We start from the raw sequence: 14,425 nt of genomic DNA, 5'->3' as shown, positions 1-14,425 counted from the left end.
TATATATAGTGACCAACACTTGGTAAGTCTAGGATAGCTCCTTATCATGTTCAATTTTTTTTCATCACATAGTTTTTTTTATATTATATATATTTTTTAAAGATTTATTTATTTGTGCATACAGAACTGGGGTACAGGCCAGAGGCTCAGGGGTGGCGAGAGGCTTCACCAGAGACAGAGTGGAGAGCAGAACAGGCAGATCAACGAAGTACACTGCTGAGGGGAGCAGCAGGCGGGTTAGGAGAGGTCTGCCACGCCATGTGGTCACCTCCGGGGCAGGCGGGGATCGAACTCATGTGGAAGTGGCTTTAGCTTCTTAGTGCTGTGCTTTAACCACTGCGCCACCAGGGAGGGCTTACATAGTTTATTTTTTAATATCATGTTTATCGTGTTTACTGGTATGGCAGATCTCTATCTGTATCTTTCTCTGGCATCCATTTTCATATCCCTGTTAGTATCAGAATCCATTTTAGCTCTTTAATGCCCAACTAAACACTAGTTTCTCTTGCCCATGGGTTATATAACTATATGCTAGTAAGGAAATAAAGAGTTGCACTGAAGTCTAATTTTAAAATTAGACTTCCATCGAATATTATTTCCAGTATGTAGCTGGATATTTAACTCTGAGACTGAAGAAAAGGTACTTAATAACAGTACTTAATAAGTTTACAAATTTAAATGTATCTATCATCTCCTTTAGGGTTTAAGGATTTTACATAATAAGAGGCCTTCATTATTCAAGATTAGAAGTGTATTTTTCACACATTCTTCTATCGTTTTTAATCTTCAACTTTTAATAAAATCTTTGCTATATTTTAACTCCTACTTGTCTTTTACTTTTCTTCTTTTTAAAGATTTATTTATTTATCCATACTGAACTGGGATATAGGCCAGAGGTGCAGGTGTGGTGAGAGGATTCACCAGAGACAGAGTGGGGAGCAGAGTAGGCAGATCCACTAAGTACACTGCTGAGTGGAGCAGTGACCAAGATAGGAGAGGTCTGATGCACCATGTGCATCACCTCCAGGGCTGGGGATAGAACTTGCACTGGAGTGGCTGCGGCTAGATTGCAGTGCTTAGTCCTAACCTGTTGCACCATCAGGGAGGGCCCACTGTTGGGTATTTTTAAAAATTTGATAGTCTGAGTACTATCTTACCTAGCTAGTCTAAATATCATGATTCACTTTATCCCTTTGGAAGCAAGAATTCAGCATTTAGGAATAAAAATAATTCGAGTTATAAACGATATAAATACAAATATATATATATATATATATATATATATCAATCACACACCATAACCTGTTTAAAAGGCAAAGAAGAAAAAAAACAGGCCATACAACATTATAGCTCTAACATTTCTATTTTGTAAAGAACAGTTAATGAAATTACAAAATACCTCCAAATAATCATTATCCACAACTCTATTTAATAACTTGCTTCTCAACAAAATAGTAAAGGTGCATTTCTACTTCCAACCCAACTTTTCTACCTAAAAAAAACACTAAGAAAGGTTAAGGAAAAAATGTAGAAAAGGTATTCAACATTTATAAAAATAACTGAGTTGCTTAAAATAAGTACAGCTTATTAATAAGGGAGCTAGCTGTAGAACTGAGAGGGACATAAAAATCAATAAATACCTGATGGAAAAAAAAAAACCTTTACATTTTAACCTATGCTTTTCCTTTTTTTTTTTTACTTATGGTGGTTATTTCACATCTCCTCTTCAATCCCCAGCAAAAAGAACATAAGCTTTCTTTAAGCTGTTTTTAATCATAGAGGGCAGAGAAAAAAGCAACTAGAGGACTCTTCCATAAACTACTTTAAACTCCTAAGATGTTTGTGGGAGACCCTTCAAGTTTCTAAATTTCTTGTTTAAATTTTAGTTATTAATTTTTATTAATAATTCATAGTCAGCAACGGTATTCAGACTTTGATATCTAGCTATATTAGTATATAAGTGAGACAAGTTGGAGGGAAATAATTTTTTTAATGAGCAGTAAAAAGCTATGAAGAGATTTTAGGACTTCTATACATGAATTTTCGGGTTTTGTCTTTTAACTTTAACACTGTATAATTTGATTAATACTACAATTATTAGACATAGAAAAAAAGAAAGATATCCCCAAAAATATAAAACTATTTCCAAACAATTCCAGGTATTATTGAAACAAATAAACTGGCTATTGCCAATCATATTCTTTATATTTCCTCTTCCTTTAGCACTTAAGTTTTTTTTAATTTAGCACTTAAAAGTTTTTTTTAATTTAAAAATAACTTTTTAAAATTACTCATAAAATTATACTTTAGACCTAGCACCCAGTTTCAAGTAATCTAAAATTTGTATTAAAAAAATCATCCAACTCTTCAAAAAAGGTTATTAAACTCAGCCTGTAAGAAGGATGGCTAAATGCTAAGAGATTCAGGTATAAACTATTTTTGCAGTGGGTTAACTTTTGACTTTCACTATCAACTGGCCTAGATCAACCTGACAAACCAAAAACCCACAATTGCCTTTTCATTAAGTACCTACTCTCTGAGCTCCTAATTTAGCTGGGAGAGTACCTTAGCAACATAACTGACCTCAACTGACTCTAATTGGAGGAATTAACACAAAAATCATAAATACTATTTCCCACACTTAAAATATTTGCTTACTAGAATTCAGGGGAAATTAATGGAAGGAATTTAATTGCACGGTATGTGTAGCGCCAGCAAGCACAGGGCAGGTTCTCTTATCAGGTCCAGAGATGGGTAAAGAAGAGTCCTGGAGACCACAGCAGCTTTTTCGAGCTTTAATGTTCTTTCTATGTTAAGGCAGGCAGGGCAGAAGACCATGAGACCAGCTGGCCTCCAAGACCCACGTAACTCTTCACTTTTTCTGGGCTCTTACTCTCACAGCCATTCTCCACTACTGTCATTCTCTGACTGATGCTACCCTTCTAGACTCAGCCTCCAGGCTCTGGTGTTCCCACTTAGCACGCCCTCACCAGACTGCAGGTGTTCACCATCAGGCAAGAGTGCCCAGAGCCCAAGCATTTCCCAAGTACTTCTTGCAATAGCACAATCAAGGCCACAGGTGACAGCCACGGGCCAGCGGGACAAAAGCCTGACTATTCACTTACCCTACAGTATGATTCAAAATAGCCATTCATAAATTACTATGAAAAATGGCACAAAAAGATTCATCTATAATATAGCAACTCACAACTCTATACAATATACAATATGTTCCCAAAATTTTTCTTTGAACATAACTGGAAATATAAATGTCTAAAAAAATTTTAACTTTGAGTTCTTGTTATAACTGTTAATTCCATCATCAAATACTTCATGAAAGTTTTATCACTGAAGTTGGAAAAATGAACACAAATTTAATTTAAATACCATACATAATCTCTTACTTAATACTGGTTTATTGGTCATAAGTAATTTTGATTGCTATTAAAAAATTAAATAAGTTTTGAAAAGATACTGTATATGTGTTCATATATATATGTACAGTTACTTTAACATTACTTTTTCTCATCTGATATTCTGCAGTTAATAAAAGTATAATACATATATTGCAGCATCCTCTGTGGCAAAAAGAATACATTCTTGAAGTACATAAACAAAATTAAGAGTATGATGAACTTAGACTCTGTATCTCTTGATAAGACTTGAATTTTTAGGAATTTAAGTATTAAATGAATTTAAAATAACTTTCAGTGCATTATTCTAAGTTCTTAAGGAAAAAGCTACATTTGGAATCTAACCAACCCTCAATAAAGACCAATGCAGTTTTTCTCCCTCCTCAACTAAGCATTATTTGTATGTTACCTGACAATTCAGAACCACATAAAACAAACAAAAAAACATTAAGTATCACAATCACATAGAGTAGGATTAGATGTTCATGTTAAGAGATGGAACTGAGATTGTTTTCTGTAACATGCTTATTCGGAGTCATTCCAATGGAGTGGAATGGTACATGGACCCAGAGAATCCTACTTCTTCACTAAACACATTTAACTGAGTCCTGTATGTTCATGGAGGTGGGGAGGAAATCCACTAATATAATGAAGTTCCTTACAACCAGGTGCTAATTGGCAGGGTTCTTTTTCCCAAACTGTACCCTGACCCATTAGTTGCTGTAAAAATTAATTTAGTAAATTCAAACAGCATTTTCTTAAACAATATAATTTATAAGAAAAATACCTACCAGAGTTCATGATACACAGATTAGATTTTCCTTCAGAAATGTTACAGATGTGTGTACTTATTAGGTTGAAAAGCAAAATAAATTCCTTACTTTGGGTTGCAATTTTTAAAAGATTTGTAGAATATAAGGTTAACATTGTATATTCTTGGATATTGCAATTCTTAGCTGAATAAGTAGAACAAATTTTAAAAATGTGTCTTTACAAAATAATTGGGAGTTCAATTATTATTTCTCCCAAGTTTCCCCAAGAGCAATATAGTTTAGTTAATGGTTTATGGTATGGGGATAATGACAGCCTCATCTCACATTACTGGAATGCCTATAACCACCTAGCAATATCAATATTACCAAAAAATTTTAAGATTTCCTATGCTGATTAAGTTCTAGACTAATTATGACCCCCTACATTCTAATACCTACTTAAAGTACTTCAATCAGCTTTCTAGTCCACTTATGTACAAGGTCACAAAGGTCAACACCATGTTTGGAATAACTTTTTAAAAAACACTATAGTGACTTGATTTGGAGATGGGAGATTTGGGGCTTATTCCAAAAGACTGATTTTCTTAATCAAGTCAATCACTAGAAGTAAATGTCTTAGCTCCTTAAGCAGTTAAAGGCATAATGATGGGAAATGATAAGAGGTTGTAAGAGAGGATGCAGAAGAAATGGGCAAAGAGCCACTTAGATTAGGACTTGTCAAAGTAATAAAATCTTTTACCATGGGCTTATATATTAAAACTAACCAAGAGTAAGGTGGGCAGATAACACAATATTTTAGTTTATTGGTGTCTGTATCCCCTTGTTTCTTAAGCAGAGAATAGAAAATTTAAAAGAAGCAACCACATGATGCCTCTCCAAATTATTTAAGGAAAGACTATTCAATCTTAGCAACATTATCCTATTTTTTACAACACTGACTCAATTAAAGACCTATAAAAGGGCAAAAGAAAAAAACCTATGGGAATGAATTTCATGAATTTGTATACTTTAATGATACTCTTTATAGTTACTTTGGTCTGTAGTGGCTCTAACTGATTCTATTTTGAAGATAAAGGGTTGCAAAGATCTACTGCTAATGAGCCGCCAACTTTTAAGCCCTCCATGCTATCTAAATGTTCCAGGAACAGATGATGGTAAGGATGCTAAAGGAAAATCAAATTTCTGCGAACATGTGTACAATCAATCAACTTACTAATCACAAACACTAAAACTAACAGGCGAGTACTGTCAACAAAACTGATTTCGTAAATACCTTTCCTTGAAGACACAGAAATGAGATTTCTCACTTAAGGGCTTAGGACATAACTAGTTAATATCAAGTATCAGGAATCATCTACCGAGTGTTAAAAGTTCCCAGCCTGAGACTCCTTCAAAATTATTGGCCTGTGTTTACAAGTGAAGTTTGACTTGACTTAGCAAAAGCAAGTGTGGGTTTAAAATTAATAACAGGCTCCTTTAACCATGGATTTTAATTACGTGTTTACACTTTCCGGGCAACACTTTCAACTGGTGGACAGCACTCCACACCTGCTGCATCAGTACCACTACAGCCACCATCAACAACTTGGGCTCTGGGGAAGGGAGGGGTGCCACAGGATTTTTCGTAGCCAAATGAATAAAACCAACCCGGTACACTGAGGTGAACCCTGCTAGATAGGTGACCTGAAAGGGATGGGAACCCAGGGTCTGGGAGCCGGGTGCAGGCCACGTCTCTCCAGCACCTAGCAGCGGCCCCGACTGGGTGTGGGAGTAGGAGGGCCCCCAGCTGGCGGGCAGGGTGGGTCCAAATCCGCGCGGCAGCTGAGCCAGATCCGAGGGAGTGGGGCGCACCACCCCCCGGCTTCGATGCCTCTCCGCTGAGGAGGGGAAAGGCCGGTGGCCAGAGTCCTCGATACCTGACACAGGGCCAGCTCCTCCTTTAGGCTGCTCAGCTCTTCCTCCAGCAGCTGCGTCCGGGTCACCATCGCTTCCTCTACCGAGATGCCCTCTAGCGGCTTGGACCCCACAGGCGAGCTGAGGAGGGGAGCCTGAACAGCAGCCGCCCGCCCCGGCCCTCGCCGGCCCCCAGACCCTTCTTCGCCCTGCCAGGATTTGTCGCTTTTGTCCCCGACGCCCCCCTGCGCGGTGTCCGCAAGACCCGAGGCCTCGCTGCGCACTGCATGGACCACAGCTCCCCGACCAACTCGTGGGGACCAAGGCCCCAACTGTCGATTTGGGGGCGGAGGGACCGGTGAGGACGGCGGGAACGATGAGGACGACGAGCGCGCCGCCATGGCCGCGGCTGCTAACGGGTCAAGTTCCCTCTTGGAAACTCCACCTCCCCTTCCCCATCCTGGCGAGCCCGAAGCTGCTGCCGCGCATGCGCGAGCCTTTTCCCGCCTTGGCGCGCGGGGTCTCGCGCTCGCTGGCCCTGGCAGCCTTCCCGTGGGCAGCGAGCCCGTCGCGAGAGCGTTTGGCTGCGCACGCGCGAAGGCTCTAGAAGTTAGGGCGGTCTGCCTCTTCAGGCCCTGAGTCGTCGCCGTGTTGTAACACCATGACTTTCCGCCTACTTAAAATCCCACAAGCCACTTAGCGCCTGCTTTACAGTCCACCTCTTAGAGCCATCCTTGATAAGTCCCTTTGCCCCCAAATGATCCCTAACTGTGAATTCCTCCGCCTTCAAGATCCCTGCCAACTCGTTTGTCATGTTTCATTGACCACTCTAATCTCTCCAGCGCTGTGGTCAACTCCTTGAGAGCCAGGGAATAAGTTTTACACTTAACTGTTTTCTTCACACCCCTTGGCAAAACTGCTTCATGTACAGTTGACATTCAATTGATAGCAAAGAAATGAGGGAAGTCATGTGCTGAGCTGGGACTAGTAAAAGCAGTTTTCCCATTTGAATTATGATCCTTAGAACACTTTTATCAAGTGTAGGAGTCATGATCTTTAAATTTTGGGGGTTTTTTATTTCTTTTTTAAGATTTATTTATGCTTACAGAACTGGGGTATAGGCCAGAGGTGTGGTGGGTGAGAGGATTCACTAGAGACAGAGTGGGGAGGAGAACAGGCAGATCTACTGAAATACACTGCTGAGAAGAGCAGCCAGCGGGTGGGTCAGGAGAGGTCTGCTTGCCATGTGGTCAGCTCCCTGGCGGGGGACCCAACTGTGCTGCAGTGGCTTTGGAGAGCTTCATCATGTGATGCTTTAACCTGTTGAGCCACCAGGGAGAGCCCGATCTTTAAGTTTTTATATCAACTTCTTTATGCGCTGGTTTAAGCTGAGAGTGTGACCTACACTGCCAACATTTTGACAAATTTCAAGTCAGTTATTTGGACGTTGATTTAAAAACAAACAGCTTTCTTTATCGTTCACCCTCATTTTTTTCTGCCTTCCTTATTTTTTTTTTATTTCTTTTTCTTCCTTCTTGCTTTCTTTACAAATCTATGTTGGCAATAACCTCTTCCTTTGTCATAACACATGCTACTTGTAATGACTTAGAGAGGTGTGTGCTGAGCTGGCACTGAGTTCTACCAAAAGCTAGATCTGCTCTCTTTTACAGAAAGGGTTGAGTTCAAAAATACTTAGAGGAGAGCTCCTGAGATAGGGAAAGAAGCTTGCAGAAGTAGGGAGGTGATTGCTTTATCTGATGAGCTTTTTGTTTAATCAAAATGAGCTCTGTGCCAGAATCTAGTTACCAGGTCAAAGAGTCCCAATTACAATCCTATGAAGGCAGAATGAAAGGGCTTCCTTTCACTGCAGGTGGATCCTTCATAGCATTTATAGAAAAGTGGTGTTCAAAAAGTACATATAAGTCTCTTTGAGAAGTCACTACCATTAAGTATTTACTAAATGCTGATTCCAGTTCTAAGCACTTTTCACATATGACTCCTTTCTATGTTTACATCATACTAAAATAGATATTATCCCCCATTTTATTAGTGAGGAAACTGAGTCATAACAAAAAATTGTATCTTGCTTAAGTCCCATACCTGGTATCAGAAGACTATGAATACACTTAACACTAAGACCTGAACTTCTGATACCTATCCTTACTCCATACACATAACCTGAAATACATTAGATCTAATAGCATGTATGTGTCACTAGACTTAAAAATGGCATTTCTAATCTTAACTTTTATAAAGTAAGTGGATAAATATGCTTATTTGATTCAAAAGGACAACATCCCAAACCTTTGAGTAGATAGAATTTTTTTTATTTTTCTTTTTATCATGGCAAAAACCATAATAAAATATTATAACCATTTTAAGTAGTATAAATAAGAATTTAGTGTTATTAAGCATAGTCACAATTTTAGGCAGCCATCACCAATATGCAGTGCTAAAACTTTTTCTGGTCTCATGGCCCTGGGTATTTTACGTGGATTTTTTTTTAACTCTAAAAAGAATATTGCAAAAATATTCCAGCTCTTTCATCTAACTGGCTAAGTAGTTCTTATAGCTCAGCCCACCAGGACAAAAAGAGTAGTAGAAAAATATCAAGAAACAACAGGGGTTAACAGAAGGTCTCAAGTTCAAAAGGCTAATGTACTCCAATAAGAACAACAGACATACTTTGAATAGCATCACATGAAAGTCAATACATGATTCAAAGTAATAATCGTCATGGTTATCACATGGCGTTGGACATTAACTTAGTACAAATTCATAAAGGAGAAAAACAGAAATCAAATGTTATAAAGAAGAGAGAACAGAATTCTGGAAGCACTTAGGTAAAGAATTCAGGGCTTGTGAACAGAAAAGCACCAAAGTGAATGGATCTATTTGCTTTATTGCTTTCACATTCTGCATTAAAACTTAGTTTCTAGCAGTTCTAGACCATTCTAACCTGCCACATCTATAATATATATCCAAAAGCTAATATTCAATTTGCATTTGCATTTGTCTTGAATCTTACATTTCTCAAAGTTTTATAACCATTCTCACATCTTATACACATAAGGTTTATATCTCCAAATAGATGGTAAGATTCTAGAAAGCAGAAAATGACATTCTAGTCCTAACACAGGAAGCACCTGACAGAAATCTCTCAACTAGTCACTTGTAAACCAAGAGAGTCTAGCTTTCCGCAATCTCCAGACAACCCCAGTGTGCATTAATTATTTCACTTCAGCAATATGTTTGTGGGTTATACATTATCAGAGTTAATGTCTGGGATAAATAGATCACAAGAATGCTAACTGTTGTTGGGGGAGAAATAAGACTACTAGCTGACACAAGCTATGCAACTTCTGTCACCAGACACAATCTGATGGAAGGGAAATGCTCTGAAAATCAGAATTTCCAAGCTAACTTATGTTATGGCCTCCCTTTTTTTGTATAATCATCAAAATATTCTGAGCAGCCATCAGTTTACAACTGGATTGCCTTAGCCTCATAAGGCACTGCCTGGCCCAGGCAAGCAAGTGCTGCCCCAGGATGGGAAATTCCTCTTGAAGTCAAAAATAATATTACAACTGGCTGATTAATAAAAGCAATTGGCTTATAACAAAATCAATATTGTAAAACAAGGGAGTACTAGAACATATTAAAAAATAATCAGAGTTCTTTTACTGCCCTGACAAGAACCCAAATCTTATCACTCTCCTCTCTTACTTAAGCTTTCTATTGCTTAGTCTTTAAGTAAGGAATCTTACTATCTCCCTTAGTGATTTATCTACAAGAAAACTTCTCCACCCTAGTCCTTGACTTTACTTTACCCTCTGAGATGTCTCAATGAAAATGAAGGTCATTAAGAAGCATTTAAGGTTTAAAGGGACTTTGTTTTAGCTAATCATCACTGTGGTAAATATAGCAATGTTAGCATTAAATTTTATGAATTTATGTACCTGTCTTAACTTTAATAAACTGATTTTAAGAATAATAAATGTTATAATCTCAGCTGAAGGTTAATACCACCCCAAAATGTTCTGAGAAAAAAAAGATGATTGTGATCTTTCAGCCAACTCATATGCTAATGTTTTCCCACTGCTTGCTTGAAATGTACAAAATAAACTTCTGCTAAGCAGAACAGGAGGACTTGCACCCAACTCCAATTCCCGTGTCTTCCTGGTGCCCGCTTCCCTTTTCCCCCCTTTTAGGAATCTCCACTCACAACACTGCTCTCACCTAGGACCCTTCCAGTTCTGCCCCCCAACAACCGGTGATGGGGCCAGTCCCCAACACTAGCCAGTAGTAGGTAAAATGATTCCTACTATTAAGAACATTTCTGTTACCTAAATATTACTTCTAAATACATAGCAAAATTCCATGGGAATGAAAAAAGGGAGAAATACAATAAATTAGTACACTCTGCCAGAATACTTTTCTTTCATTCTTTCAACAAGTACTAGGAAGAAAAACAACAGTGAACATTCACAACCTCTGCATTTATGGAGCTTATACTCTTAGGACAAAATAATCACAAGCGGATTAAATTATGTTAATATGTGAAAAGTGGTGTAAATAAAAATAAATAAGGGAAGAGAATAATGGGCGATTGCAGTGGTTGGGAGTCATGTTAGCCAAAGTATTTAGGGAAAACATTTCTAATAAGAAACATCTGAGCAAATGACAGCTACTTCAGTTGAATGGGGAGCACCAGCACATATCTGAGTGTCTATCAGACAACAAGGAAAGTGAAAATATGAATAAAAAGCAAGAACTTCTGAGTAAGTTCAAGTACTGCAGTGTTTCTTGATTGTGAGTGATGATACATTCACCTGAATTATTTCTTGGGAAATGTCTATTATCCTGAAACCCCAAGAAGCCTATTCCTAGGCCAATACAGTATCAACATAGTCAGGGAACAAATTTTGTGATCTAAAGAAAAATTCCAAACTTGAAGTGGTTTTCATAAGCATTTGGAAAAGGCCAAAGAGTCTTCAGAAAGATTACTTGTAAAAAGATTTTTTTATATGAAATCATGCTAAAAGACATAAATATGAAAAAATGAATGAGCTTACTTTGTGTTTTAAAAAAACATAAAGACAGTTACATATTTTCCTATGCTGATTGTAGATTAGAATCAACCTAAAGAAACTTTTCAAAATGCATGGGTCCCAACTTCAGAGACTGATTTAATGGATGTTGTGTGAAACCTAAGCACTGTTATTTTTTAAGATTGTCCAAATGAATCTAACTTGCAGTGAGGATTGAGAAATACTGAGTTAAGTTGTACACACACACACACATATATATTTAATACATATATTATACACACACACACACACATAATACACACATTTCAGTTATTGTTTCTGGGATTCAAAGGACATCCCACATTTATTCAGTTAGTTAAAGAGTCATCAAATTATGGATGATGGATGATCTACTCACTATGTGCTAGAAGCTTAGCACTGTAGATACAGAAAAGACAAACTAGTTCCTTCCTTCATGCAAACAAACATGAGAAAGCCAACTAACAAAGAAGCAAACAACCTGAAAAACAAGAATAGAGAGTGTGATAAGTGACAGAAAGTGTGATGAAATAGATTGTTTTTTGGGAGGGACTACATTTGTTAGATAAATTCAGAATGGCCTCACTGAAGAGAGAGAATTTAAGCTGAAACGTCAAAGATGAAAAGGGAGCAGCAACCATTCAGAAAGATTGGAGTGTGGATGGCAAACACAAAAGTTCTGAGGTACAAAGTTGTTTGGTGTGTTTTTGTTTTGTTTTGTTTTGTTTTGTTTTCCCCAAAAAAGGAGACAAGTATGACTAGCATTAGAAAAAATAAAAGAAAATGTGTATAGGATGAAAGAAGGAGTTTGGCCTTTAAGACTAATAGGAAAGTATTGATTTTAAATAGAGGCCAGATAATGAGTTCATCACATTAACAAAAGAGCAGAAGGCATTGTGTGGTCAGGGAAAGAGGAATAAAAGACCAGTCCAAGCAATAGATGATGTTGGAAGGAAAAAGAAAAATATCAGAAGGCCTCACTTACCAGGGCAATATAGGGAAACATAACAAAGGATCAGGAAAAGACAAAACTTGTAGGCAAACCATAAATCTGAGGTGTACAACAGGGGGAGGGTGACAGAAGGGTCAAACAGAGGAAGGAAGAGCACAAGGGGCTATGATCACAGGTGCCACGGTGCTAGGAGAATTATGGGTATTGCAGCTGAGGAGAGAAATCAATTACTGTATAAAAATGAACAATGATGTAGAAAATAAGAAAGAGAAAGAAAGATGATGCTGACTTGAACCACGGTGTTTGCAGGGGGAGGGAGTGGTGTGGTGGTATTACAGAGTGTATTGTGAAGGCAGAGTTGACAGGATTTGCTGATGGATTCGTTGTGCAGAAAAAAGGAACAGGATGAATCCAGTATAAATCTCTCTCTCTCTTTTTTTTTTTTTTAATTTAAGCATCTAAATATTTCAAGGTACATAATACAGCACAGACTGTTAGAAAAACAGGGTAAAAACATGGAATCAAAATACCATAATATCTAGTACATTTGATATGCCTTGAAGTTATACAGTGAAAGATGTTGGGTAAGCAAACTTGGACTGGGAGAGGCTTGAATTCACAATACTCATTTGGAAGTCATCAGCATATGACAATGCTATAGCTACACCCATTGGTATTATAGGAGTTAAGTAAATATGCATGAGTCAACTTGTATCTTAAAGGAAAGGCAGTCTAAATTAGTGTGCGCAAGCTCAGCATTAAAACAGCATTAAAGCATAACTGCTAATAAAGTAAGGGTCAGTTCTGATGTAGCACATAACTGACATTGAAAGTTTAACCTGACTTATTGCTGAAAGTTGTGAGACAATGGCTGAACTATTGAATATAAACCTAAAAGCTCTCAATTTGAAGTCCAAGTATAATTACTCTTAGCCCAGAGTACAGTACAGTTCAGGATCATCCTCTTGTGAAGAAGATAGCAATGGCTAGGGCAGGGTTCTGCCTCAATAAGGCGCCATTTTTACAGAAGATACAAAAGTTGCATCAAACTGTGCAGGGACAGTTCTCAACCACTGCAGGCTGCAACAAAAGCAATGACTACTGGAAACTGAAGCCTTTATAACTCCAAGGATATTCTCCAGTCCCTCCCCTTTCTGGCAGTTAGAATCAGAATGAATCTCTTTGCTCAGTTAGACTGACCTTTGGAAGGCCCCAAAATAGAGACAGGATATCTTTTTAATTGAGCTGATGGGTTCTTGAATATTTAATTTTGTTATTATGAGGATAAATGATTTTATTTTGACCCAAAACTAATGATGTACTTCATATGCAACATATAAATACAGACATCTATGTTTATTCTTTTTAAAATTATTGAGGCAATGCAATTTAGTAATAGGAAAAGGTTTAGGTCTGAATTTGAAGCATGTTGTTTATGTATTGTCTAACCTTGCCAACATTACCTAATAATGAAGGTACCCAAAAATGAAGATTAAAATAAGCTTCATGGGGTAAAATAAGATCAAGTGAAATAATGAAACTAAAGCACTAAATAGTTCCTGTTTCAGAGAAATGCTTGATAAATATAGTTAAATTCTTATTAAGCATTATTAAGCTAGTGTTTCAATTCACCTTGTTAGATTCATCCCATTGTTAAGAATTCATTTTGAATTGTACTCTGCTCAGCGTCATGCCAGCTGATAATTTGATAAATGGCATAATTTGTGTTCTCATATAAATATTTTTAATTTTTTTTCAAAAAGAGCCTCTAGGTCACATTAATTTCTTTCTTTCCTGAATATATATATATATATATATATATACATATACATATACATATATATACATATATATATACATATACATATACATATACATATACATATACATATACATATACATATACATATACATATACATATATATATACATATATATATATATATACACAATCCCACCCAATTAGATTCTTTTTCTTTCCAAGTAGAGTTTCTGATTCAGCTCTAGATATTTTACATGCCTTAATTTTATCTCCCCAACCAAACTGCAATTACTTTGAGGATAAGGATCAGGTCTTAGTCTTCCTTTTAATTTTTTAATTAGATAAATTGTATGAAATTAAAGTATACAGCATGCTAGTTTGAAATATTTCTATTGTGTAATATGGTTGTCATTTAAAAAAAATAAGTATATAGTAATTACATACCTATAATACAATATTAATATGTATAATCTGCATAGTATATATTTATATTAGCTCCCTATGGCTAATTTAGCACTCATTACAAGCATGTGCCCATAAACACCATCATTCTTATCTTCCCA

General features: G+C 37.0%; 1 protein-coding gene across 5 annotated transcripts in view; it reads right to left on the bottom strand.

Moving 5' to 3' along the window:
- CNTLN (centlein, centrosomal protein) overlaps window positions 1–6,528 on the bottom strand; it is a 219,635-nt gene extending 213,107 nt beyond the window's left edge. For all 5 annotated transcript variants that reach the window (XM_004677679.2, XM_012721530.1, XM_012721531.1 and 2 more), the window contains exon 1: window positions 6,103–6,528. In XM_004677679.2, coding sequence (XP_004677736.1) covers window positions 6,103–6,480 — 378 coding nt within the window. In that variant the 5' untranslated portion in view covers window positions 6,481–6,528. The remainder of the gene's footprint in view (window positions 1–6,102) is intronic.
- Between the last annotated feature and the right edge of the window lie 7,897 nt (window positions 6,529–14,425).

The sequence above is a fragment of the Condylura cristata genome, unplaced genomic scaffold (assembly GCF_000260355.1).
Source record: "Condylura cristata isolate star-nosed mole 26May11 unplaced genomic scaffold, ConCri1.0 scaffold00006, whole genome shotgun sequence".
Lineage (NCBI taxonomy): Eukaryota > Metazoa > Chordata > Mammalia > Eulipotyphla > Talpidae > Condylura > Condylura cristata.
Note: the sequence above shows the minus strand (reverse complement) of the source record. Positions and strands in the feature narration are given on the sequence as shown.